The sequence below is a fragment of the Giraffa tippelskirchi genome, chromosome 1, assembly GCF_054371585.1.
Source record: "Giraffa tippelskirchi isolate mGirTip1 chromosome 1, T2T-mGirTip1v1.2.pri, whole genome shotgun sequence".
NCBI lineage: Eukaryota > Metazoa > Chordata > Mammalia > Artiodactyla > Giraffidae > Giraffa > Giraffa tippelskirchi.
The window spans coordinates 30,548,950-30,576,416 of NC_137275.1; the positions used below are offsets into that span (position 1 = coordinate 30,548,950).

At 38.3% G+C, this 27,467-nt stretch overlaps 1 protein-coding gene across 1 annotated transcript in view; it reads left to right on the forward strand.

The window, feature by feature from the left end:
* The first annotated feature begins 6,598 nt into the window (after positions 1–6,598).
* LOC145514639 (UDP-glucuronosyltransferase 2C1-like) overlaps positions 6,599–27,467 on the forward strand; it is a 28,067-nt gene continuing 7,198 nt past the window's right edge. Inside the window, exons 1-2 of the mRNA XM_081512937.1 lie at positions 6,599–7,319; positions 25,152–25,300. Of these exons, the coding sequence (XP_081369063.1) occupies positions 6,599–7,319; positions 25,152–25,300 (870 nt within the window). The remainder of the gene's footprint in view (positions 7,320–25,151; positions 25,301–27,467) is intronic.

Below are 27,467 nucleotides of genomic sequence, written 5' to 3' on the forward strand. Positions count from 1 at the left end.
CAGTCCATGGGGTCACAAAGAGTCAGATACCAACAACTACATAAAAAATTTACTTAACTTGAATCCTACATTAATTTTACTTACTATATAAATATTTGCCAAGAAGAAACAAACTGTTTAGAGTTACACTGCAGATACTTTGGACAGAAAATACACTTTCCATAAATGCTGTTTTCTTTGGGGATGATTTCTTCTTCAGAAATTCAGGAGTTAATCCATTTCTTTCTTTTCCTTTGTCTCGATATTTCTCCTGGTCCTCTCATGAGCTGTACTGTGACCACTATACTAAGCACAAGTACCTAGGTATCTTACTAACTAGCATCAGCCTAAAATGTGCAGCAAATGTGAAGACATAAATTGAATTTTAATAAAAATAAACATGTCTTTAAAAATAGAATATTCTCTTTTTTTCCCCTTCTTCTCTAATCCTATAGGTGAATATGGGGAGTTCTGGCCATGATTTTTTCTTGAAATTCCACCAAATTCTCCATTAAAAAAAAAAACTCTTCCTTTATTTTCTAAAAGTCTATCTTCAATATGCTTGCCAATAATTTGCCCTTGATGTCAAAAAAATTATTCAGTTTAACTCAGATGATGTTATGTATTAACCAAGTTCAGTAAATGATTCACCATGGACTTTGACGTCTATAAATCAAGTTAAATAGACCTAAAATAACTAAGAACAAATGTAAGTTTACCAGATATAAAAATAGAACAAATATAACACTATCAGAATAAATATAAATGATTTCAGCAATTATCTGTCTTTTACAGGTATGAGAACAAGGTAATCATAATTTGTTATCAGTCGAGGAATTAACTGCAAAGAAATATAGGAGCTAAAAATATATTTTCTCAATTTTATGAGGCTTTGAATAATTAAATAATCATATTATTTTAAGGAATATAACTTAAAAACGCAAGCACTGATGTTGCTAGTTTAAAGATATAATCCATGTAATTAAAGCAATAATACACTATAAATCTAAATCATATATTAGCAATATGATAATGCTCTTTCCTACAATAGTCTTTAAATCATAGTTTAATCTTTGATCATTTTATGCCAAACTCAAGAAAATATCTTCACTTTTTATTAATATGCAATGATATTAACACAAAGTAGTTTAAGTAACTCAGGATTTAGATACCTATTTCTGAATTTTCTGAGTTTATTCAAAAAGATTACTCTGATAACTAAATTCATATATTCTATCTTGTAGAGACCAAAGTTTTTGTTAAACCATAATATTTACCAATTTGTATCATCTATATATCATTATGGGGCTTCCCAGTTGGTGTCAGTGGTTAAGAACCTGCCTGCCAATGCAGGAGACATAAAAGACATGGGTTTGATCCCTGGGTCAAGAAGATTCCCTGGAGGAAGGCATGTCAATCCACTCTAGTATTCTTGCCTAGAGAATCCCATGGACTGAGGAACCTGGCTAGCAACAGTCCATAAGGGCACAAAGACTCAGATACGACTGAAATGACTTAGCACATCTATACATGATTAAATTCATTATATTAAAAATCTGATAATAATTTTAGGTATGCAAAGACTAAACCTTTGTAACATGTTACATTTTTCCAGTTTAAGTGCTAATAAAAATTACTTTTGGAGTTTGATGACCTCTGGCTCTCATAGTTAAAATAACATGCTTCAAAATATCTTTTAAACTAACTTAACAATTCATATGTGATTATATTATGAAATCCTGCTCAAGTTTTTCTGGATCATGATAATCTAAAATACTAATAGGTAGATGCAAGTTTTTTTTATTCATGTGTGTAATTCATGTATATATGTACACAGAATCAGGTTCTATATGTTATAAACAAAAAGTTATTCATGCAGTGTTATGCTTTGATTATTAAATTTACTTGCCTTCTATGATAAGGGAATTGTTTGTTTCTGTTATGTTCTATATATTTTTCCAAAGATAATAAGTCACCTGCCTACTGAAATATAGCATATAGCCTAAATTAATGGAAGTATTAACTGTAATATTTTAAATGGTAATAGAGTTGGGATTTAGAAGGATCTGCTGCCTATGGAGCAGAAAACATAAGTTCTGAAGTGTACATGGATTGCTACCTAGCATTTTCTGCTTTTCAATTTTATTTTTTCCCCAGGTTCTTTGCCTCTGACTCTCATTCCAGCTCTACCATGGTTCTAGGTTCTTGCTCTAAACTTTGCCAAATAGGCTGAGATTCTAATTCTCATTGTCAGCTGCTGCCATTCACTCCCCCCCAAAATAGTCCTTCATATAGTTAGATGTAATTCCCTTATATTTGACATTAACACTCCATATGACACCATGAAATTCAGACATCTACCTTTTACAGTTAATGCAATATTCAGATGTAAACCATTATTCTTCAAGGAGGAAAGCCACCCCAGCTGTGTAGGAGCCCTCTGTAATGATGCAAATCTCAGCAGGAATCAACAAGTCTTCCCATCCATAGAGAAAAGATTAATTCCATGTGTATAATATTTCACAAAGAAAGGTTATTTCTACAAACTCTCTATAATGGTTGAGAAATTTTGTTTTAAGAGCTATAAATACTTCCATTTACTCAGTACTCTTAACAAAATATAAAATCTGTTTAAATCTGAACTCATAATGACAGTGAAGAGGACGTAAAGAGCCTCTTGATGAAGGTGGAAAAGAAGAGTGAAAGAGGCGACTTAAAACTCAAAATTCAAAAAATCTAGGATCATGGCATCCAGTCCCAGCGCTTCATGGCAAATAGATGGGAAAAAAGTGGAAACAGTGACAGATTTTATTTTCTTGGGCTGGGAAATCACTACAGACCATGACTGCAGCCATGAAGTTAAATGATGATTGTTCCTTGAGAGGAAAGCTATGACAATCCTGGTGGTAGTTGTGGTTTAGGTGCTAAGTCATGTCTGTCTCTTGCAACCCCATGCCAGGCTCCTCTGTCCATGGGATTCTCCAGGCGAGTATACTAGAGTGGGTTGCCAGTTCCTTCTCCAGGGTGTCTTCCTGACCCAGGGATTGAACCTAGGTCTCCTGCATTGCAGGCAGATTCTTTACCAACTGCACTATGAAGGAAACCTGTGACAAACCTAAACAGAGCATTAAAAAGTGGAGACATCACTTTACTGACAAAGATCTCCATAGTCAAGGTTATGGTTTTTCCAGTAGTCATGTATGGATGTGATATTTGGAACATAAAGAAGGCTGAATGCTGAAGAATGAATGCTTTCTAACTGTAGTGCTGGTGAAGCGTCTTGAGAATCCATTGGACAGCAAAGAGATCAAACCTATCAATCGTAAAGGAAATCAACCTTGAATATTCATTGGAAGGGCTGATGCAGAAGCTGAATTTCAAATACTTCGGCCACCTGATGTGAAGATCTGACTCTTTGGAAAGTTTGAAGGCAAGAGGAGTATTGAGTGAGAAGATTAGATGTTTAATTGGCATCACTGAATCAGTGGACATGAGTTTGGGCAAAGTTCAGGAGATAGTGAAGGACAGTGATGCCTGGCATGCTGCAATTCATGGGGCTGCAAGGAGTCAGACACAACTGCTCGACTGAACAACAACATCACCTCACACCACTCAGAATGGCTATCATCAAAAAATCTACAAGCAATAAATACTAGAGAGAGAATGAAGAAAAGGGAGCCCTCTTGCACTGTTGGTTGGAATGCAAATTGGCATAGCCACCATGGAGAACAGTAAAGATGTTCCTTAAAATACTAAAAATAAAACTACCAGAAGATCAACAATTCCAAACTGGTCATGTACTCTAAGAAAACCATATGTCAAAAAGATATATGCACCTCAAATGTCATTGCAGCACTATTTATTAATACAATAGCCAGAACATAGAAGTGACATAAATGTCCATCAGCAGATGAATGGATAAAGAAGGTGTGGTGCACAAATACAATGGAATATTGCTCAACCATAAAAAGACATGAAATTGGATCATTTGTAGAGATGTGGATGGACCTGGAACATGTCATACAGAATTAAGTAAGTCATAAAGAGAAAAAAATGAATAACATATATTAATGCATACATGTGGACTCTAAAAAAAATGGTACAGATTAATCTATTTGCAGGGCTAAAGATGCAGACATAGAGTACAGACATGTGGACTTGGGAGAGGGGATGAATTGGGAGATTGTGTTTGATGCATATACCCTACCATGTGCAAAACAGATAAACAGTAGGAACCTGCTGTATGAAGAAGGCGATGGCAACCCACGCCAGTACTCTTGCCTGGAAAATCCCATGAACAGAGGAGCCTGGTGGGCTGTAGTCCATGGGGTCGCGAAGAGTCGGACACGACTGAGCGAATTCACTTCCAATTTTCACTTTCATGCATTGGAGAAGGAAATGGCAACCCGCTCCAGGGTTCTTGCCTGGAGAATCCCAGGGATGGGGGAACCTGGTGGGCTGCCGTCTATGGGGTCACACAGAGTCGGACACGACTGAAGTGACTTAGCAGCAGCAGCAGCTGTATAGTGCATGGAGCTCTGCTTGGTGCTCTTTGGTGACTTAAATGGTGGGATGGGGTTTCACAAACAGGTCCAAGAGGGAGGGTACATATGTATACATATAGCTGATTCACTTTGTTGTACAACAGAAACTAACACAACAATGTAAAGCAACTATACACCAATGAAAGATCTGGAAAAAAAATAAAACTATCACTGTTTATGGAAAACATTATACTACACATAGAAAATCCTAAAGATGATGTGCAAAACTACTAGATCTCATGAATGACTTTGGTAAGTAAACAGGATACAAAATTAATACAGAAATTTGTTGCATTTCTATACACCAGCAATGAATGATCAGAAAGAAAGTAAAGAAAAAAATCCCCATTACCATTTCATCAAAAAGAATAAAATTTCTAGGAATAATCCTACCAAGGAAGCAAAAGACCTGTGCTCTGAACAGGATAAGACCCTGATGAAATAAATCAAAGATGATACAATCAGATGGAAAGATATACCATAGTCTTGAATTGGAAGAATCAATATTATCAAAATTTCTACAGTACTCAAGGCAATCTACAGATTCAATACAATCCCTACCAAATTACCAATGGTATTTTTTATAAACTAACACAGTTAAAAAAAAAATTATGGAGACACAAAAGACCCTGAATGGTGAAAGCAATTTTGAGAAAGAAAAACAGAGGTGGAAGAATAAGCTCTCCCAGACTACAAAGTTATAGTCATCAAAACAGTATATATCTGGCACAAAACAGATACAGATCACTGGAACAGTATAGATAGAAAGTCCAGAAATAAACGCACAGACCTATTGTCAATTAATCTCTAACTGTGGAGAAAAAACAGGATCTTCAAAAGGTGGTGCTGGGAAAACTGGAAAGATATATGTAAAGGAATGAAAGTAGAACATTATTTAACATCATACACAAAAATTAACTCAAAATGGATTAAAGACCTAAATGTAAGACCAAACACTAAAACATTCGTTGAATAAATCACAATGATATCTTTTTAGATTCATTTCCAAGAGTACTGGAAATGAAAACAAAACTAACAAATGGGATCAAATTAAACTCAAAAGCTGCTGCACAGCAAAGCAGAACATAAACAAAATAGGAAGGCAACCCTTAGAGTGGGAAAAAAATATTTACAGATGAAGAAATTGACAAGGGATTAATCTCCAAAATACTGCAGCAACACAGATAGACCTAGAAGTTATCATACTATGTGAATAAGGAATACAGAGAAAGATAACTATCACATTGCTTATATGTGCAATCTAAAAAAAGAAAAATAACTTATTTACAAAACAAAAATAGACTCACACACTAAAAACAAACTAATGGTTACAAAAGGGGCAAGGTGGGGGGAGCAATAAATTGGGAGTTGGGATTAGCAGATATAGACTACTATATTTAAAATAGTTGAACCAACAAAGACTTACTATACTTACTATAAAGCACAAGAAATTCTGCTCAATATTCTGTAGCAACGTAAATGTGAAAAGAATTTTGAAAAGAGCAGATATATGTATATGTATAGCTGAATCACTTTGCTGTACACCTGAAACTAACACATTGTTAATCAACTATAATCCAATATAAAATTAAAATTAAAAATAAAATAAATCTCTTTGCCTTAACATCTCTTAAAATGTGCATATTTCTGGCATTAAGTGATGATCTCTTCTGTACCTAAAATATCTAGAAGAATTATTAGTAAAAGAAACACTACAGAGATCTTCCTGTTCAAATGATCATAAAAATAAAACCAGAAAAAAATTCCAAAAAAATCTAACCCTAATAGAATATGCGATCACATAATGTCAGATTTTCAAATATTACTCAGAAATTATTATGGATTTGTGTTTAAATTTGAGTATATATTTCCTAACTCAGTGTATTGTGTTTTATCAAGGTTTTTTTTTTTTTTTCCATCAAAGTAGTTGCTTATCATTTTAATCCATAATACAAAGTACACACTTCAAAGTTCAGCCCAACCTACTATAAACTGATTGGGATTGTTAAGGAGAGATCTTTGGATTGTGAGTTTCATGCATTTGGTTTAAGATTTGATTCAAGCAGGAATTAACCATGAAGACCGTGAAAGGCTTCTGCATCCTTTTCATGCTGCGTCTATGTCTCCTTGACTCTGGAAGGACGGGCAAAGTTCTTGTATGGCCTGTGGATTTTAGTCACTGGATTAATTTACAAGTTATTCTAGAAGAACTTCACCATCGTGGGCATGAGATAACTGTCCTGGTACCTTCACAAAATCTTCTGATTGATCATACCACGATTCCCTATAATGTGGAGATCCTCCAGCTTTCAATAACTAAAGAAACTTTCATGGAAGAGCTCAATACCATGCTCTATGAAGAAACTTTTGAACTGTCAAAACTCTCATGGTGGGAAATACAAATAAAACTGGCAAATTTAGTCAGACAATTTTTACTAACAAACAAAAGAGTGTGTGACAGTGCTATCACAAACAAGGAGTTACTCAGCAGACTACAGGCAGCCAAGTTTGATGTATGTATTGCTGACCCTTTAAGTTTTTGTGGGGAACTTGTGGCTGAACTCCTGAATATTCCATTTATATACACTTTTCGGGTTTTCTATGGGAATGTCATTGAAAGACTGTGTGCTGGGCTTCCTATGCCTTCTTCATATGTTCCTGGTATCACATCAAGACTGACAGACAACATGACTTTTATTCAGAGGCTGGAGAACTGGTTACTGTATACAGTGAGTGACATGATATATTCATATTATATATTTCCAGAATGGGATGAATATTACAGCAAGGTTTTAGGTAAGAATAATATGTATATAATAAATATTCTTATATTCTCTAAATAATGTAAACATTTATCTGACTGTATGAAAACTTACAAATGGTATTTCAGGGTGGCTACACATTTTTGAATGTAAAAATTAATAACACTCTTTTTCTTTTTTTTTGGTTTTGTGTTATATGATTGCATAATAATAACATTCCCTCTTCTAGGGGATCTTCCCAACCTAGAGATCGAACTCTGGCCTCCTGCATTGCAGGCTGATTCTTTACCATCTGAGCCACCAGGGGAACCCTGATATATACCCAAGAAGGAATATTCTCTATATTTAAGCTTAAGTTTTTGGAGTGTCTGGAAAACCCAAATCTGACAGTGTGCTTAATTTCCATAACCTTGGACTACTTTTCTGTGTTCTGCTTCTACTCTTTCACAACCTGATTTCTTTCTGATTAACTTGCTCTTCTTAAGGCTTTATATTTGTGTTCTGTGAAGGAATAGTTAATTGATGACCAGGTTTGCAATGTGGTGAGCATGAAACTAAAAAATAAATAATGTAGTTTTTTTTCATTTGCTCTTGTCTTCAAAAGTGTAAAAACAAAAGTTTTTTTTTTCCTATAGGACCATGTTTCTAGATTTTCTAACTCACTTCAGTGTTTTGTTCTTGTTCTACTTAAGGTTAGTGGTCATTAGAGGTCAACTAGTGACTTTTGACCCTGAGCACAATTTTTTTTCTCTATTTTAGCAAGCCCATGTACCCCTTCTATTTTGCTTTTGAATAATTTATTTTTTATTATGTTTATGTGATTATGGTAGGAAATTTTGCATAAGAGGTAACTTACCTTTGAGAAAGCAGTATCTTTCATATATTATTCAGTTAGATTTTTTGAGGTATTATTAACATGCAACACTGTATTAGTTTCATATGGTGACAAAAAATTAGTCAATAGTCAACCTGGTAAAGTATGGAAGATTTCATTTGAGCCAATCTGAGGATTATAACCCGGGAGAAAATCTGTCAGGAAGCTCTGAGGAATGCTCTGCCCATTAGAAGTTAAAGAACTGTCTAGTTCTTTGGCCCATTTTTTGATTGGGTCGTTTATTTTTCTGGAATTCAGCTGAAGGAGCTGCTTGTATATTTCTGAGATTAATTGTTTGTCTGTTGCTTCTTTTGCTATTATTTTCTCCCATTCTGAAGGCTGTCTTTTCACCTTGCTTATAGTTTCCTTTGTTGGGCAAAAGCTTTTAATTTTAATTAGGTCCCATTTGTTTATTTTTGCTTTTATTTCCAATATTCTGGGAGATGGGTCATGAAGGATCCTGCTGTGATTTATGTTGGAGAGTGTTTTGCCTATGTTTTCCTCTAGGAGTTTTCTGGTTTCCTCAGTGTGTATGCCCAGCAGTGGGATTGCTGGGTCATATGGCAGTTCTATTCCCAGTTTTTTAAGGAATCTCCACACTGTTCTCCATAGTGGCTGTACTAGTTTGCATTCCCACCAAGAGTGTTAGAGGGTTCCCTTTTCTTCACACCCTCTCCAGTATTTATTGCTTGTAGACTTTTGGATAGCAGCCATTCTGACTGGTGTGAAATGGTACCTCATTGTGGTTTTGATTTGCATTTTTCTAATAATGAGTGATGTTGAGCATCTTTTCATGTGTTTGTTAGCCATCTGTATGTCTTCTTTGGAGAAATGTCTGTTTAGTTCTTTGGCCCATTTTTTTTGAAAGAGATGCATGTACCCCAGTGTTCATCGCAGCACTGTTTACAATAGCCAGGACATGGAAGCAACCTAGATGTCCATCAGCAGACGAATGGATAAGGAAGCTGTGGTACATATACACAATGGAATATTACTCAGCCATTAAAAAGAATACATTTGAATCAGTTCTATTGAGATGGATGAAACTGGAGCCCATTATACAGAGTGAAGTAAGCCAGAAAGAAAAACACCAATACAGTATACTAATGCATATATATGGAATTTGAAAGATGGTAACAATAACCCTATATGCAAGACAGAATAAGAGACACAGATGCATAGAACAGTCTTATGGACTCTGAGGGAGAAGGTGAGGGTGGGACGTTCTGGGAGAATAGCATTGAAACATGTATATTATCATATGTGAAACAGAACACCATTCCAGGTTCAATGCATGAGACAAATGCTCAGGGCTGGGGCAATGGGATGACCCAGAGGGATGGGATGGGGAGGGATGTGGAAGGGGGGGTTCAGGATGGGGAACACATGTAAACCCATGGCTGATTCATGTCAATGTATGGCAAAAACCACTACAATATTGTAAAGTAATTAGCCCCCAACTAAAATAAATAAATCTATTAAAAAAAAAAAATGAAGATCTTTTCTCCCCCCCCCCCCCAAAAAAAGAAGTTAAAGAACTGTCATATAAGTTTTTGAGGGAAGGGGTTATACGTGAAAGCGTTATACATCAGAACATTATATTGCAGTTTATGTAGTCCTAAAAAGTGAGTAGTGGGTCATTGTGACCCCTTAAAAGATTAAGGAAAGAATGTTAGCTTGTAATGAGTTACCTTGCTGGTGCCAGGAGGAAATTAATTTTTTTGTAGAGTAAATTTTCCTGTGTCTCCTGAGGGGATCTAGTTAATGTATAATGTAGAAACACATTGCACACTGAAACAGGGAATGCTGGGCTGTGGCTCAACTGGCAGAGAAATTTTTATGCAAAATTTTGCTTGCCCAGACATAAAATAATTTTGTTTCAACACAGGTATACAACAAAATGATTAGATATTTGCACTTATTGTGAAATAATCATCAAATGACTCTAGGTAATATCCATCACTACACATAAATACAAATGGTATTTATTTGAAAACTCTTAATTTCTACTTCTGTTGTTTTGGGGATTGGACCCAAGTACTGCATTTCACACGCTTTTCTTGACTATGAGGGACACTCCCATTTCTTCTAAGTGATTCTTGCCCATGGTAGTAGATATAATGGTCATCTGAACTAAATTCACCCATTCCAGCTCATTTTAGTTCACTGATTCCAAAAATGTCTATGTTCACTCTTGATATCTCCTTTTTGCTCACTTCTAATTTATGTTGATTTGTGGATGGAACATTCCAGGTTCCTATGCAATATTCTTCTTACAGTATCGGACTTTACTTCCGTCAGCAGTTACATCTACACCTGGACATTATTTTTGCTTTCGCTGCATCTCTTCATTGTATCTGGAGTTATTTCTCCACTTTTCTCCAGTAGCATATTGGGCATCTACTGACCTAGGGAGGTCGTCTTTCAGTGTCATACCTTTTTGCCTTTTCATACTGTTCGTGGAATTCTCAAGGCAAGAATACTGAAGTGATTTGCCATTCTCTTCTCCAGTGTACCAGGTTTTGTCAGAAATTTCTGCTGTGACCCATTCATCTTGGGTGGCCCTACATGGCCGTGGTCCATGTGATCAGTTTGGTTAGTTTTCTGTGTTTATCATTGTGGTTTTCATTCTGTCTGCCTTCTGATGAAAAGGATAAGAGGGCTGTGGAAGTTTCCTGATGGGAGAGACTGTCAGTGGGGGAAATTGGGTTTTGTTCTGATGGGCAGGGCCATGCTCAGTGAACCTTTAATCCAATTTTATGCTGATGGGCGGGGCTGTTTTCCTTCCCTGTTGTTTGGCCTGAGGCCAAACTTTCAACCCATGCCTCCACCAGAGACTCCTGGACACTCAAAGGCAAATCTGGCTCAGTCTCCCACTGGCCTCCAAAGTCAAATTCCCTGGGGGTTCTCAGTTGCATTGCCAGATTCCCAGGTTGGAAAATCTGTTCTGGGTCCTAGAACTTTCTTAACAGTGGGAGAATTTCTTTCGTATAATTGTTCTGCAGTTTGTGGGTCATCTACTCAACGACACTATGGTGGGGCTGATGGCAACCTCCATCATGAGGCTCATGCCACACGTTGGGTAATCCAGGTCTGCTGCATTTAGAGTCACTGTCCCCGCAGCAGGCCACTGCTGACTGGTACCTCTGCAGGAGACACTCAAAAAATTAAAGGTAGGTCTGGCTCAGTCTCTGTGGGACGTCTGGGTCTTGGTGTGCACAAGAGTTTGTCTGAGTCCTCCAAGCATCTCTGGCGAGTATGGGGTTTGATTCTAAAAACAATTTTGTCCCTCCTACCATCTTATTGGGACTTCTCCTTTGCCCTTGGAATTGAGATTTTTTTTTTTTGGAATCCTACATTCTCCTGTCCATGGTTGTTCAGCAGCTAGTTGTGACTTTGGAGTTCACACAGGAGAAGATGAGCACATGACCTTTTACTCTGCCATCTTGTTTGTTGATGTCCTTTTTATCATAGGGGACTGGAAGGCAAAAGTAGGAAGTCAAGAGATACCTGAAGTAACAGGCAAATTTGGCCATGGAGTACAAAATGAAGCAGGGCAAAGGCTAACTTTGTCCTTTATTGTGCCTATTTTTGCATGAAATATTCCCTTGGTATCTCTAATTTTCTTGAAGGGATCTCTAGTCTTACCCATTCTATTCTTTTCCTCTAATTCTTTGCATTGATCACTTAAGAAGGCTTTCTTATCTCTCCTTGCTATTCTTTGGAACTCTGCATTCAGATGGATATATCTTTCCTTTTCTCCTTTGCCCTTAGCTTCTCTTCTTTTCTCAGCTATTTGTGAGGCCTCCTCAGGCAACCATTTTACCTTTTTGCATTTCTTTTTCTTGGAGATAGTCTTGATCCCTGCCTCCTGTACAATGTCATGAACCTCTGTCCATAGTTCTTCATTTACTCTATCAGATCTAGTGTCTTGAATCTATTTGTCACTTCCACTGTACAATCATAAGGGATTTGACTTAGGTCATACCTGAAGGTCTAGTGGTTTTTCCTTACTTTCTTGAATTTAAGTCTGTATTGGGCAATAAGGTGTTCATGATCTGAGCCACAACCAGCTCCCAGTCTTGTTTTTGCTGAATGTATAGAGCTTCTCCATCTTTGACTCCAAAGAACATAATCAATCTGATTTCATTGTTGACCACCTGGTTATGTCCACGTGTAGAGTCTTCTCTTGTGTTGTTGGAAGAGACTGTTTGCTACCAGTGTCTTCTCTTGATAAAACTCTGTTAGCCTTTGCCTTGCTTCACTTTGTACTCCATGGCCAAATTTGCCTGTTACTACGGGTAGCTCTTGACTTCCTACTTTTGCATTCCTGTCCCCTATGATTAAAAGGACATCTTTTTTGGAGAATCCCATGGACGGAGGAGCCTGGTAGGCTACAGTCCACGGGGTCGCAAAGAGTCGGACACGACTGAGCGACTTCCCTTCCCTTTCCCTTTTGGTACTACTTCTACAAGGTATTGTAAGTCACTATAGAGCCTTTAAGCTTAAGCTTCTTTGGCATTAATGTTTGGGGCAGAGACTTGGATTACTCTGATATTGAACATTTTGCCGTGGAAAGTAGTGGAGATCATTCTGTCATTTTTGAGATTCTCCCCAAGTACTGCATTACTCTTTTGTTGACTATGAGGGATACTACATTTCTTTTAAGTGATTCTTCCCCACAGTATTAGATATAATGGTCATCTGAATTAAATTCTCCCATTCCACTTCATTTCAGTGCACTGATTCCTAAAATATTAATGTTCACTCTTGCCATCTCCTGTTTGACCATCCAACTTACTCTGATTCATGGACCTAATATTCCAGGTTCCTATGCAATATTGCACTTTATAGTATCGTACTTTACTTCCATCACCAGTCACACCCGCAACTGAGTGATGTTTTTGCTTTCACTCCGTCTCTTCATTCTTTCTGGAGTTATTTCTCCAGTAGCATATTGGGCACCCACTGACCTGGGGAGTTCATCTTTCAATGTCCTATCTTTTGCCTTTTCATACTGTTCCTGGGGTTCTTAAGGCAAGAATAATGAACTGGTACATCATTCCCTCCTCAGGTTCAGTTCAGGCACTGAGTCGTGCTCGACTCTCTGTGACCACATGAATCACAGCACGCCAGGCCTCCCTGTTCATCACCAACTCCCGGAGTTTACCCAAATCCACGTCCACTGAGTCGGTTATGCCATCCAACCATCTCATCCTCTGCCGTCCCCTTCTCCGCCTGCCCCCAATCCTTCCCAGCATTACGGTCTTTTCCAATGAGTCAACTGTTCGCATGAGGTGGCCAAAGTATTGGAGTTTCAGCTTCAACATCAGTCCTTCCAATGGAGTTTCAGCTTCAACATCAGTCCTTCCAATGAACACCCAGGACTGATCTCCTTTAGGATGGACTGGTTGGAACTTCTTCCTGTTCAAGTGACTCTCAAGTCTTCTCCAACACCACATTTCAAAAGCATCAATTCTTCGGCGCTCAGCTTTCTTCACTGTCCAACTCTCACATCCATACATGACCACTGGAAAAACCATAGCCTTGACTAGACGGACCTTTGTTGGCAGAGTAATGTCTCTGCTTTTCAATATGCTATCTAGGTTGGTCATAACCTTCCTTCCAAGGAGTAAGCTTCTCTTAATTTCATGGCTGCAATCACCATCAGCAGTGATTTTGGAGCCCCCAAAAATAAAATCTGACACTCTTTCCACTGTTTCCCCATCTATTTCCCATGAAGTGATGGGACAGATGACATGATCTTAGTTTTCTGAATGTTGAGCTTTAAGCCGACGTTTTCACTCTCCTCTTTCACTTTCATCAAGAGGGTCTTTAGTTCTTCTTCCCTTTCTGCCATAAGGGTGGTGTCATCTGCATATCTGAGATTATTGATATTTCTCCCAGCAATTTTGATTCCAGCTTGTGTTTCTTCCAGCCCAGCGTTTCTCATGATGTACTCTGCATAGAAGTTAAAAAAGCAGGGTGACAATATACAGCCTTGACATACTCCTTTTCCTATTTGAAACCAGTCTGTTGTTCCATGTCCAGTTCTAACTGTTGCTTCCTGACCCGCATACAGGTTTCTCAAGAGACAGGTCAGATGGTCTGGTATTCCCATCTCTTTCAGAATTTTCCACAGTTTATTGTGATCCCCACAGTCAAAGCCTTTGGCATAGTCAATAAAGAAGAAATAGATGTTTTTCTGGAAGTCTCTTGCTTTTTCGATCATCCAGTGGATATTGGCAATTTGATCTCTGGTTCCTCTGCCTTTTCTAAAACCAGCTTGAACAAATGGAAGTTCACGGTTCATGTATTGCTGAAGCCTGGCTTGGAGAATTTTGAGCATTACTTTACTAGCGTGTGAGATGAGTGCAGTTGTGTGGTAATTTGAACATTCTTTGGCATTGCCTTTCTTTGGGATTGGAATGAAAACTGACATTTTCCAGTCCTGAGGCCACTGCTGAGTTTTCCAGATTTGCTGGCATATCGAGTGTAGCACTTTCACAGCATCATCTTTGAGGATTTGAAATAGCTTAACTGGAATTCCATCACCTCCACTAGCTTTGTTCGTAGTAATGCTTTCTAAGGCCCACTTGACTTCACATTCTAGGACGTCTGGCTCTAGGTGAGTGATCACACCATCGTGATTATCTGAGTTGTGAAGATCTTTTTTGTACAGTTCTTCTGTGTATTCTTGCCACCTCTTCTTAATATCTTCTGCTTCTGTTAGGTCCATACCATTTCTGTCCTTTATCGAGCCTATCTTTGCATGAAATGTTCCTTTGGTATCTCTAATTTTCTTGAAGAGATCTCTAGTCTTTCCCAACCTGTTGTTTTCCTCTATTTCTTTGCACTGATCGCTGAGGAAGGCTTTCTTATCTCTCCTTGCTATTCTTTGGAACTCTGCATTCAGATTGGAATATCTTTGCTTTTTTCCTTTGCTTTTTCTTCTCTTCTCTTCCCAGCTATTTGTAAGGCCTCCTCAGACAGTCATTTTGCTTTTTTGCATTACTTTTCCTTGGGGATGGTCTTGATCCCTGTCTCCTGTACAATGTCACGAACTTCTTTCCATAGTTCATCAGGCACTCTATCAGATCTAGTCCCTTAAATCTATTTGTCACTTCCACTGTATACTCATAAGGGATTTGATTTAGGTCATACCTGAATGGTCTAGTGGTTTTCCCTACTTTCTTCAATTTAAGTCTGAACTTGGCAATAAGGAGTTCATGATTTGAGCCACAGTCAGCTCCCGGTCTTGTTTTTGCTGACTGTATAGAGCTTCTCCATCTTTGGCTGCAAAGAATATAATCAATCTGATTTCGGTGTTGACCATCTGGTGATGTCCATGTGTAGAGTCTTCTCTTGTGTTGTTGGAAGAGGGTGTTTGCTATGACCAGTGCATTCTCTTGGCAAAACTCTGTTAGCCTTTGCCCTGCTTCATTCTGTACTCGAAGGCCAAATTTGCCTGTTACGCCAGGTGTTTCCTGACTTCCTACTTTTGCATTCCAGTCCCCTATAATGAAAAGGACATCTTTTTTTGGTGTTAGTTCTGAAAGATCTTGTAAGTCTTCATAGAACCGTTCAAGTTCAGCTTCTTTAGCATTACTGGTCGGGGCATAGACTTGGATTACCGTGATATTGAATGGTTTGCTTTGGAAATGAACAGAGATCATTCTGTCATTTTTGAGATTGCATCCAAGTACTGCATTTTGGACTCTTTTGTTTCCTTCTCCAGTGGACCACATTTTGTCAGAACTCTCCACCCTGACCTGTCCATCCTGGTGGCCCTAAACAACATGACTCATAGTTTCTTTGAGTTAATCAAGGCTGTGGTTTATGTGATCAGATTGGTGGTCTGCTGGGCTGGGCCATGCTCAGTAAATCTTTAATCCAATTTTATGTTGAAGGGTGGGGCTGTGTTGACTCTCTGTTATTTGAACTGAAGCCAAACTATGGTGGAGGTAATGAAGATAATGGCAACCTCCTTCAAAAGGTACCATGCTGCATTCGGAGCCCCAAACCCTGGAGAAGGCCACTGCCAACACCACACCTCTGCCAAAGACTCTGGATAAAAAGAAATACAAAAGGCATAATGATTGTCTGAGGATGCCTTACAAATAGCTTTGAAAAGAAGAGAAATGAAATGCAAGGAAGAAAAGAAAAGGTATATCCATTTTAACACAGAGTTCCAAGGAATAGCAAGGAGAGATAAAAAGCCTTCCACAGTGACCAGTGCAAGGGAATAGAGGAAAACAATAGATTGGGAAATACTAGTGATCTCTTCAAGATAATTAGAGATATCAAGGGAATATTTCATGCAGATAAGAGCACAAAAAAGGACAGAAATTGTATGAATGTAACAGAAGCAGGAGATATTAAGAAGTGGTGGCAAGAATACACAGAAATACTATAAAGAAAAATCTTCATGACCCAGACAATCACGATGGTGTGATCACTCACCTAGGGCCAGACATCTTGTAATGCGAAGTCAAGTGGGCCTTAGGAACCATCACTATGAACAAAGCTAGTGGAGATGATGGAATTCCAGTTGAGCTATATCAAATCTTCACAGATGATGCTGTGAAAGTGTGCAGTTAATATGCCAGCAAACTTGGAAATCTCAGCAGTGGCCACAGGCCTGGAAAAGGTCAGAGTTCATTCCAATCCCAAAGAAAGGCAATGACAAAGAATGCTCAAATTACCTTAAAATTGTACTCATCTCACACTCTAGCAAAGTAATGCTCAAAATTCTCCATCCAGGCTTCAACACCACATGAACTGTAAAATTCCAGATGTTCAAATTGGATTTAGAAAACGTAGAGGAATCAGAGATCAAATTTCCAACATTCGTTAGATCATCAAAAAAGCAAGAGAGATTCAGAAAAACATCTACTTCTGCTTATTGACTATGCTGAAGTCTTTGACTGTTTGGATCACAACAAACTCTGGAAAATTCTTAGAGATGGGAATACCAGACCACCTGGCCTGCCTCTTGAGAAATCTGTATGGAGATAAAGAAGCAACAGTTAAAACTGGACATGGAGCAACAGACTGGTTCCAAATAGGGAAAGGAGTATGTCAAGGCTGTATATTGTCACCCTGCTTATTTAACTTATATGCAGAGTACATCATGAGAAATGCTGGACTGGATAAAACACAAGCTGAAATCAAGATTGCCGGGAGAAATAGCAATAACCTCAGGTGTGCAGATGACACCTCCCTTATGGCAGAAAGTGAAGAAGAACTAAAGAGCCTCTTGATAGTGAAAGAGGAGAGTGAAAAAGTTTGCTTAAAACTCAACGTTCAGAAAACTAAGATCATGGTATCTGGTCCCATCACTTCATGGCAAATAGATAGGAAAACAGTGGGAACAGTGACAGACTTTAATTTTGAGGGCTTCAAAATCACTGCAGATGGTGACTACAGTCGTGAAATTAAAAGAATGCTTGCTCCTTGGAATAAAATTTATGACCAACCTAGACAGTTTATTAAAATGCAGAGATATTACTTTCCCAACAAAGGTCCATCTAGTCAAAACAATGGTTTTTCCAGCAGTAACGTATGGATGTTAATGTTGGACTATAAAGAAAGTTGAGCACCAAAGAATTGATGCTTTTGAACTGTGGTGTTGGAGAAGACTCTTGAGAGTCCCTTGGACTGCACGGAGATCCAACCAGCCCACCCTAAAGGAAATAAGTCCTGATATTCATTGGAAGGACTGATGCTGAAGCTGGAACTCCAATACTTTGGCCACCTGATGTGAAGAACTGACTTACTGGAAATGAACCTTATGCTGGGCGAGATTGAAGGCAGGAGGAGAAGGCTACGGCAGGATGAGATGGTTGGATGGGATCACCGACTCAATGGACATGAGTTTGAGTAAACTCTGGGAGTTGGTGATGGACAGGGAAGCCTGGTGTGCTGAGGTCCATGGAGTCACAAAGAGTCGGACACGACTGACTGACTGAACTGAACTGAGCTGATGCAATATTGTTCTTTACAGCGTCAGACTTTACTTCAATCACCAGTCACATCTACACCTGGGCGTTGGAGTTTCAGCTTCAGCATCAGTCCTTCCAAAGAATATTCAGGACTGATTTCCTTTAGGATGGACTGGTTGGATCTCCGTGCAGTCCAAGGGACCCTCAAGACTCTTCTCCAACACCACAGTTCAAAAGCATCAATTCTTCGGTGCTCAACTTTCTTTATAGTCCAACTCTCACGTCGATGTATGACTACTGGAAAAACCATAGCCTTGACTAGATGGACCTTTTTTGGGAAAGTAATATCTCTTATTAAATAAGCTGTTTACATTGGTCATAACTTTTCTTCCAAGGAGCAAGCATCTTTTAATTTTGTGGCTGCAGCCACCATCTGCAGTGATTTTGGAGCCCCCAAAAATAAAGCCTGCCACTGTTCCCATTGTTTCCCCGTCTATTTGCCGTGAAGTGATGGGACCCGATGTCATCAGCTTTGTTTTCTGAATGTTGACTTTTAAGTCAATTTTTTCACTCTCCTCTTTCAGTTTCATCAAGAGGCTCTTTAGTTCTTCTTCACTTTCTCCCATAACCATGGTGTCAACTGCATGTCTGAGGTTATTGATATTTCTCCCAGCAATTTTGATTCCAGCTTGTGCTTCAGCTAGCCGAGTGTTTCTCATGATGTACTCTGCGTATAAGATAAATAAGCAGGGTGACAATATACAGCCTTGACGTACTCCTTTCCCTATTTGGAACCAGTCTGTTTTTTCATGTCCACTTCTAACCCTTTCTTCCTATCTGCATACCAGTTTTTCAAAAGGCCAATCAGGTGGTCTGGTATTCCTATCTGTTTAAGAATATTCCAGTTTGTTGTGATCCACACAATCAAAGGCTTTGGCATAGTCTATAAAGCAGAAGTAGATGTTTTTCTGGAACTTTCTTGCTTTTTTGATGATCCAGCGGATGTTGGCAATTTGATCTCTGGTTCCTCTTCCTTTTCTAAAACCAGCTTGAACATCTGGAAGTTCACGGTTCACGTTTTATTGAAGCCTGGCTTCGAGAATTTTGAGCATTGCTTTGCTAGTGTGTGAGATTAGTGCAATTGTGCGGTAGTCTGTGCATTCTTTGCATTGTCTCTCTTTGGGATTGGAATGAAAACTGACATTTTCCAGTCTTGTGGCCACTGTTGAGTTTTCCAAATTTGCTGATGTATTGAGTGCAGCACTTTAACAGCATTATCTTTTAGGATTTGAAATAGCTCTACTGGAATTCCATCACCTCCCCTAGCTTTGTTCATAGTACTGCTTTGGAAGGCCCACCTGACTTCACATTCCAGGATGTCTGGTTTCTAGGTGAGTGATCACACCATCGTGATTATCTGGGTCATGAAGATCTTTTTTTGTGTATTCTTGCCACCTCTTCTTAATATCTTCTGCTTCTGTTAGGTCCCTATCATTTCTGTCCTTTATTGAGTCCATCTTTGCATGAAATGTTCCCTTGGTATCTCTAATTTTCTTGAAGAGATCACTAGTCTTTCCCATTCTATTGTTTTCCTCTATTTCCTTGCACTGATCACTGTGGAAGGCTTTCTCATCTCTCCTTGCTATTCTTTGGAAATCTGCATTCATATGGATACATCTTTTCTTTCTCCTTTTCTTTTTGTTTCTCTTCTTTTCAAAGCTATTTATAAGGCCTCCTCAGACAGCCATTTTGCTTTTTTACATTTCTTTTCTTGATGATGGTCTTGATCCCTGTCTCCTGTACAATGTCAGGAAACTCCAACCATAGTTCATCAGGCACTCTGTCTATCACATTAGTCTTATCTTGTGTTGGAAGAGGGTGTTTGCTATGAACAGTGTGTTCTCTTGGAAAAACTCTGTTAGTCTTTGCCCTTCTTCATTCTGTACTCCAAGGCCTAATTTGCCTGTTACTCCAGGTGTTTCTTGACTGCCTACTTTTGCATTCCTGTCCCCTATAATAAAAAGGACATCTTTTTTGGGTGTTAGTTCTAGAAGGTCTTGTATGTCTTCATAGAACCATTCAAATTCATCTTCCTCAGAGTTGTCAGTCAGTCAGTTCAGTCATTCAGTCATGTCAGACTCTTTGCGACCCCATGACCTGCAGCATGCCAAGCCTCCCTGTCCATCACCAACTCCTCGAGTTACTCAAACTCATGTTCATTGAGTCGGTGATGCCATCCATCCATCTCATCCTTTGTCGTCCCCTTCTCCTCTCGCCTGCGATCTTTCCTAGCATCAGGGTCTTTTCAAATGAGTCAGCTCTTCACATCAGGTGGCCAAAATCTTCAGCATTACTGGTCGTCAAACCCATGCCTCCACTGGAGACTCCTAAACATTCATAGGCAAGTCTGACTCGGTCTCTTATGGGGACACTACTCATTTCTCCTGGCTGCTGGTGTGTGCCAGGTTTGTGCTCTCCAAGTGTCTGTTTCTCCAGTCCTGTGGAAGTTCTATAAATATGTCCCATTGACCTCCAAAGTCAAATTCCCTGGGGGTTCTCATCTGCTCACCAGCTCTATGGTGGGGCTAATGGCGACCTCCTCCTCAAGGGCTTATGCCATATGGTGCATGATTCAGGTCTGCTGCAGTCATAGCCCCAGTCACTGCGGCGGGCCACTGCTAACCTGTACCTCTGCAGGAGACACACAAACAATCAAAGCAGTTCTGGATCAGTTTCTTTGGGACCTTTGGGTCTTGGTGTGCACAAGATTTTGTTTGAGCCCTCCAAGCCTCTCTGGCGAGTATGGAGTTTGATTCTAACTGCAATTTTGTCTTTCCTACTGTTTTGTTGGGGCTTTTCCTTTGCCCTTGGACTCGGGGTATCTTCTTTTTGGGGAGGATACAACCTTCTCCTGTTGATGGTTGTTTAGCAGCTAGTTGCAATTTTGGAGTTCACACAGGAGAAGATGAGTGCACATCCTTCTACTCTGCCATTTTAATATCAAGATACAGTCCATAGAATTCTCCAGGCCAGAATATTGGAGTGGATGGCCTTTCCCTTCTCCAGAGGATCTTCTTAACCCAGGGATCGAACCCAGGTCTCCCACATTGTAGGCAGATTCTTTATGAGCTGAGCCACCAGGGAAGCCCACTTATATTTTAAGTATCATATTAAATTCACTGCCACAGTGACTGTCAAGAATTAATTCCCTTTGTTTTCTTTAAGGAATTTTATGGTTTTAGGTCTTATATTTAAGCCTTTTATCCATTTTAATACAATTTTGTAGTGGAGTAAGATCAGAGTCTAGTTTTATTCTTTTCTATGTGACTATCCTTTTTTTTTTTTTCAGTAAGAATTATTTAAAAGACTATCTTCTTTCATTGAGTATTTTTGGCTTCCTTATGAAATATTTGTTGACTACATATGCATGAGCTTATCGTTGGGCTTTTGCTTCTGTTCTAATGGACCATGTGACTGTTTTTAAACCTGCATGAATTGTTTTGATTAATACAGCTTTATAATATTTCTTTTCTTTTATTTATTTAATTTATTTATTATTATTTTTTTATTTTACAATATTGTATTGGTTTTGCCGTACATTGACATGAATCCACCATGGGTGTACACGTGTTCCCCTTCCATAACCCCCCTCCCACCTCCCTACCCATCCCATCCAAGATCAGAGTGTGTAATGCCTACAGCTTTGTTTTTCTTTCTCAGGATTGATTTGTCTATTTGGAACTTTTTCATTTTAATATGGGGAAGGCAATGGCAGCCCACTCCAGTACTCTTGCCTGGAAAATCTGATGGATGGAGGAGCCTGGTAGACTGCAGTCCATGGGGTCGCACAGAGTCGGACACGACTGAGCGACTTCACTTTCACTTTTCACTTTCATGCATTGGAGAAGGCAATGGCAACCCGCTCCAGTGTTCTTGCCTGGAGAATCCCAGGGATGGAGGAGCCTGGTGGGCTGCCGTCTATGGGGTCGCGCAGAGTCGGACACAACTGAAGTAACTTGGCAGCAGCAGCAGCATTTTAATATGAATTTTTGTCATTTTCTTGTTACGAATTTTAACAGATGTATCTCTAATACCCTATCATTACTAAAAATTGTGTTTATTCCTAAAAACATAAAAAATATATTGTTTTTGTCTGTTATTTTATATAGTCACTTCCTTTTTCCTTTTTTTGAGTGAAGTGCATAACTCATTTGGTAAAGAATTCACTTGCTATGTAGGAGATCCCAGTTCTATTCCTGGGAAGATACTCTGGAGAAGGGATAAGCTACCCACTCCAGTATTCTTGGGCTTCCCTTGTGGTTTGTCTGGTAAAGAATCCGCCTGCAATGTGGGAGACCTGAATTCGATCCCTGGGTTGGGAAGATCCCCTGGAGAAGGGAAGGGCTACCCACTCCAGTATTTTGGCCTGGAGAATTCCATGGACTGTATAGTCCATGGGGTCTCAGAGTTGCACACGACTGAACAACTTTCACTTCACTTGAAAGTGACAATATGTCTATTCAATATTTCCTCTGAGAAATTACTCAACAACTCACAAACAACGTGAATGTTTCTAACGGACTCTGTAATATGTTCAAAAAGGCATATGACTTAATCAAGGTCAACATGTTGCACTGAAACTTCTGGGCATTTTGTGATGGAAATAGGTGTTTATATCTATAGAAATGGCCCTATAAAATGTGGGCAGAAACGATCACATGTCCATGTTGAGAATTCAACCTACAAAAGGCAACACTGAGAAAAGATAATTTAAAATTTCATCAAAGCAACATTTTCCGAATCATGGATTAAGCCTTGAATGATCTATAACTGGATTGAAGCTGTTTGTTTACTTCTGATCCCAGCAGTCTGACACTCCGTTTAGGAACATCTTTTCAGTGATAGGGTATTACTCTGTCCCTGATTGTGCCATAGTTCCTAGCAACGTAGAATATTCTTTGGTGAAATGTATCAATAATCTGAGAAGAAGAGTAAAAATTTGGTAAATAGAAGAAACACATTTCTTTTTACTCTCAACAATGTTAAAATGCTACAAGTTATAGATATAATTTGGCTATTCAGAATTTAAAATCTTCATTATATTATGTATTACAAGTATGTTTTTCAAATTTTAAAAATATAATGCATAATTTAGAAACTTTTATCTATAAAATTATAAATATATAATATTAATATACAATTATATATATTATAAAATATATAAATAAACATATAATACATATATACATAAATATAAATTTATATATAAGATTATAAATTAATAAATAATTTATAAAATTATTCATTAAAGCATGTCATAGTTAAGTTCAAATAATTGATGAAAAAATAAACAAAACATCCTTCTGGTGATGGAGGGGCTCTCGGTCTTCCTGCACGCACTGCGGCTGCACTGGGTGGAGTTCCATAACAAGTTCTACTCGGGCTCCGGCTACAAGCTGAGCCCCTTCACCTTTGCCGTGGAGGATGAGTAACACCCATGACCTGCCCTTACTGTGCCAAGCAGGAAACAAATACTGAGGAGGCAGACTTCCCTGGTGGTCCAGTGGTTAAGACTCCGCACTTCCAATACTGTTCAATTCCTGGTCAGGAACTAAGATCCCACATGCCACATGGTGCGACCAAGTTAAAAAAATAATAAAGATGAAGAAGGCCTAAAAAAAAAAATAAATAAACAAGAAAGACAGCATTCATTTCAAAAACTTGAGAATCTCTTTATAAAACTTCCAGAAGATAAAGGAGTTTTAGGATAAGAGTAGTAGGCTAGACAAAACAATGATCCAAAAATACCCTATAGACCAATAGAATCATGATTTGGGAGATGGTATTTTCTACCAGACAGAAATATACCAGTTAACAATTAACTTCAAAGTATTTTATCTCAAAAGTTCAGAATAAGTTAAAAATAAATGACAAAGTAAAACCTATGTACATTTTCCTAAAGATACGTGCTGAGTATGAAACTGGATATTGCCATTACCAGAATAAAACCCCTTATTTACTGAGATTTGCCTTGATCTGTTATGCAGATACAGCTTCCTAGGAGTTCAAAATCCCTTATTTTTCTAATCAAAACTTTAGCACACTTAGAACATCAAGGAAAATATTCAAAAAGCCATGTGGTGAGAAACCAGATGGCTATGGTTTCCTCCTCTCAGTGACAGGGAGCACATATTTCAAAAGGACACAAAAACTCTGGATAAGATTCGCTTTAAAATAGAAACTATTTCACCACCAGATTACTATGCAGTGCAATATTTTCACCAAGAGGATAAAATCTTGTAAAATAGAAAGTTTAATTTACTATAGCAAAGGAGACCATCATTTTAAGAATTGTATTAAAAGTATTCAGGATGTAATTAGTTATGACAACACACTTGAAAATAATAGAAAAAAAGATGGGTAAAACACAAGTTGTTTTTCAGCATAATCCGAAGCTTTTGGAGCAATGAGGATGAGATAAATTGAAATTCCAAAAAAGAATGTGTGACTCTACCACAGAAGGCTGAGAATCTCTACCTAAGTTTCTCATACTTATAGAAGCACTTGAGTGGGCTCAGGCTTAGATCAAGATGAAATATTCCATTGACAGAGAAAAAGCAACAAGCTTCTGGCTTTGCTCCATACTTAAATCTGGGTTTCAAAGTGAAACTGAAAGTCGTTCAGTCGTGTGGGATTCTTTGCGACCCCTTGGACTATACAAATCCATGGAATTCTCCAAGCCAGAATACTGGAGTGGGTAGCCTTTTCCTTCTGAAGGGGATGTTGCCAACCCAGGGATTGAACCCAGATCTCTGGCATTTCAGGCAGATTCTTTACCAGCTGAACCACAAGGGAAGACCAAATCTGTGTTTACTCATTCATAATCTGACTACGTGTACTCTTCAGGGTAAAAGGCCAATTGATTTAATCTGGGTTGCATAGGCTCAGTAATGGTCTTTAAGAATTTGCTTAGAAAATTAAGTGAAGATATATCTCTCATTTAACATATCAGATTCCTTTCCCTCTGTTATCCTTCATTTTTATTCAGGAAAACCTACCACACTATGTGAGATTATGGGGAAAGCTGACATGTGGTTGTTTCGAAGTTACTGGGATTTTGAATTTCCTCAACCTTACTTACCCAATAATGAATTTGTTGGAGGACTGCATTGCAAGCCTGCAAAGCCCCTACCTAAGGTAATTAAATGTGCTTATTATTTTCCTACATGAATGAAGTATGAAGTGTTAGTCACTCAGTCGTATCCAACTCTTTGCGATCCCATGGACTGTAACCCACCAGGCTCTTCTGTCCATTGAATTTTCCAGGCAAGAATACTGGAGTGGAATTGCCATTCCCTTTTCCAGGGGATCTTCCCGACCGAACTATGAGTATCTATCTCTTAAAATGATTTCTAGTTTATTGTTAACAATACTAGATCCCCAAATGGGGAGAACAGGCATAGAATTTAATGGTCATTATTTTCTTAGACTATACACTACAGTAAGAAGGTGAGTAGCCTTTATTTTGGATTATGTATTATTATCTAATGAAGTAGTCCTCAATATTTTCTTTTCTTGTTCAAAGTGCATTAACTATTCATGAAAATGTGTTTTATATTAATTTTAAAATATTTCCTATTATCTTATGAATATATGCTATAATTGAACATAAAAATATCATTATATCATAAGTCAAATCATCTCTAAACATAGTGTAATGGTTAATTTTAAGTGTCAACTTGCCTGGCCAGGTACCCAGGTATTTCAGTTCAGTTCAGTTCAGTTGCTCAGTCGTGTCCGACTGTTTGTGATCGCAGCACGCCAGGCCTCCCTGTCCATCACCAACTCCCGGAGTTTACCCAAACCCATGTCCATCGAGTTAGTGATGCCATCCAACCATCTCATCCTCTGTCGTCCCCTTCTCCTCCTGCCCCCAATCCTTCCCAGCATTACGGTCTTTTCCAATGAGTCAACTGTTCGCATGAGGTGGCCAAAGTATTGGAGTTTCAGCTTCAATGTCAGTCCTTCCAATGAACACCCAGGACTGATCTCCTTTAGGATGGACTGGTTGGATATGTTTGCAGTCCAAGGGACTCTCAAGAGTCTTCTCCAACACCACATTTCAAAAGCATCAATTCTTCGGCGCTCAGCTTTCTTTTTAGTCCAACTCTCACATCCATACATGACCACTGGAAAAACCATAGCCTTGACTAGATGGACCTTTGTTGGCAAAGTAATATTTAGACAAACATTTTTCTAGAACTTACTGAGAGGCTATTTTTAGATGAAATTAACTTTTAAAGATGTGGACCTTGGTTAAACAAATTACTCTCCATTATGTGGGTAATCCTCATTCAATTAATTGAAGATGTGACTAGAACAAAAGACTGACTTCTGCCAGTAGACAGCCTTCAGAATTGAACTACAGCAGTGGCTCTTCTCTGAGTCTCCAGACTAATGTACTGTTCTGCAGATTAAACTTGACATCCTCCATAACCATGTGTGTGAGTGCTAAGTTGCTTCAGTGTTGTCTGACTCTTTGCGACCCCATAGACTGCAACCTGCCAGACTTCTCTGTTCATGGGATTCTCCAAGCAAGATCATTGGAATTGTTTGCCATTTCCTTCTCCAATAACCATGTGAAAAATCCCTTAATATAAATTTCTTCCCTGTCTTACCATTTCATGCCTCACACACTTTTTTTTTTTTTGGTTGTACTTAATTGGCTTAGTTTTGCTAGTACTTAAACAGAGGATGAAAAGATTTATTTCAGTATGATTAAATATGGTGTTTTTATTTTCAATTCAAAGGTATATATCTCTACTATATTCCTATAATCCTCAGAGTATGCTTTATAGATATTTCTGCATTACTTGTCTGGTCAGGAGTTACATGGCTACCTCATTCCTAATTGTATATGTGGAAGCTTATATAAAAAAACAAATATAATCAAAGTAAAAGAAAATGGAAATTTAGAAAACAGAGAAAAGTAAATATATCAAAATTGTGTCATCATACTGACCATGATTCCACAGAAAAAATGAAAATAACCTTATTAGCATCTAAGGCTAAATAAAAATTGCAGCACAGAGCTGTTTAACTTAAAGGTAGAAATTTGCTCTGCCAGCTACTGCTGTGTAGACTTGAACAAATTACTTAAACTTACGCAGATATTTTTCCCACCTGTAAATGTATACATATCTCGTAAAATCACCATATATCTAAGTTAAATGATACATATAAAGAGCTCAGAAAATGGCAAAAGATAACAGGCAGTCAATAATTTGTAAACACAAACATGCATGCACAGAGACACACATACCTGAAATATGCTTTACTAAATGAGCCTTTAGTAAAAATAATT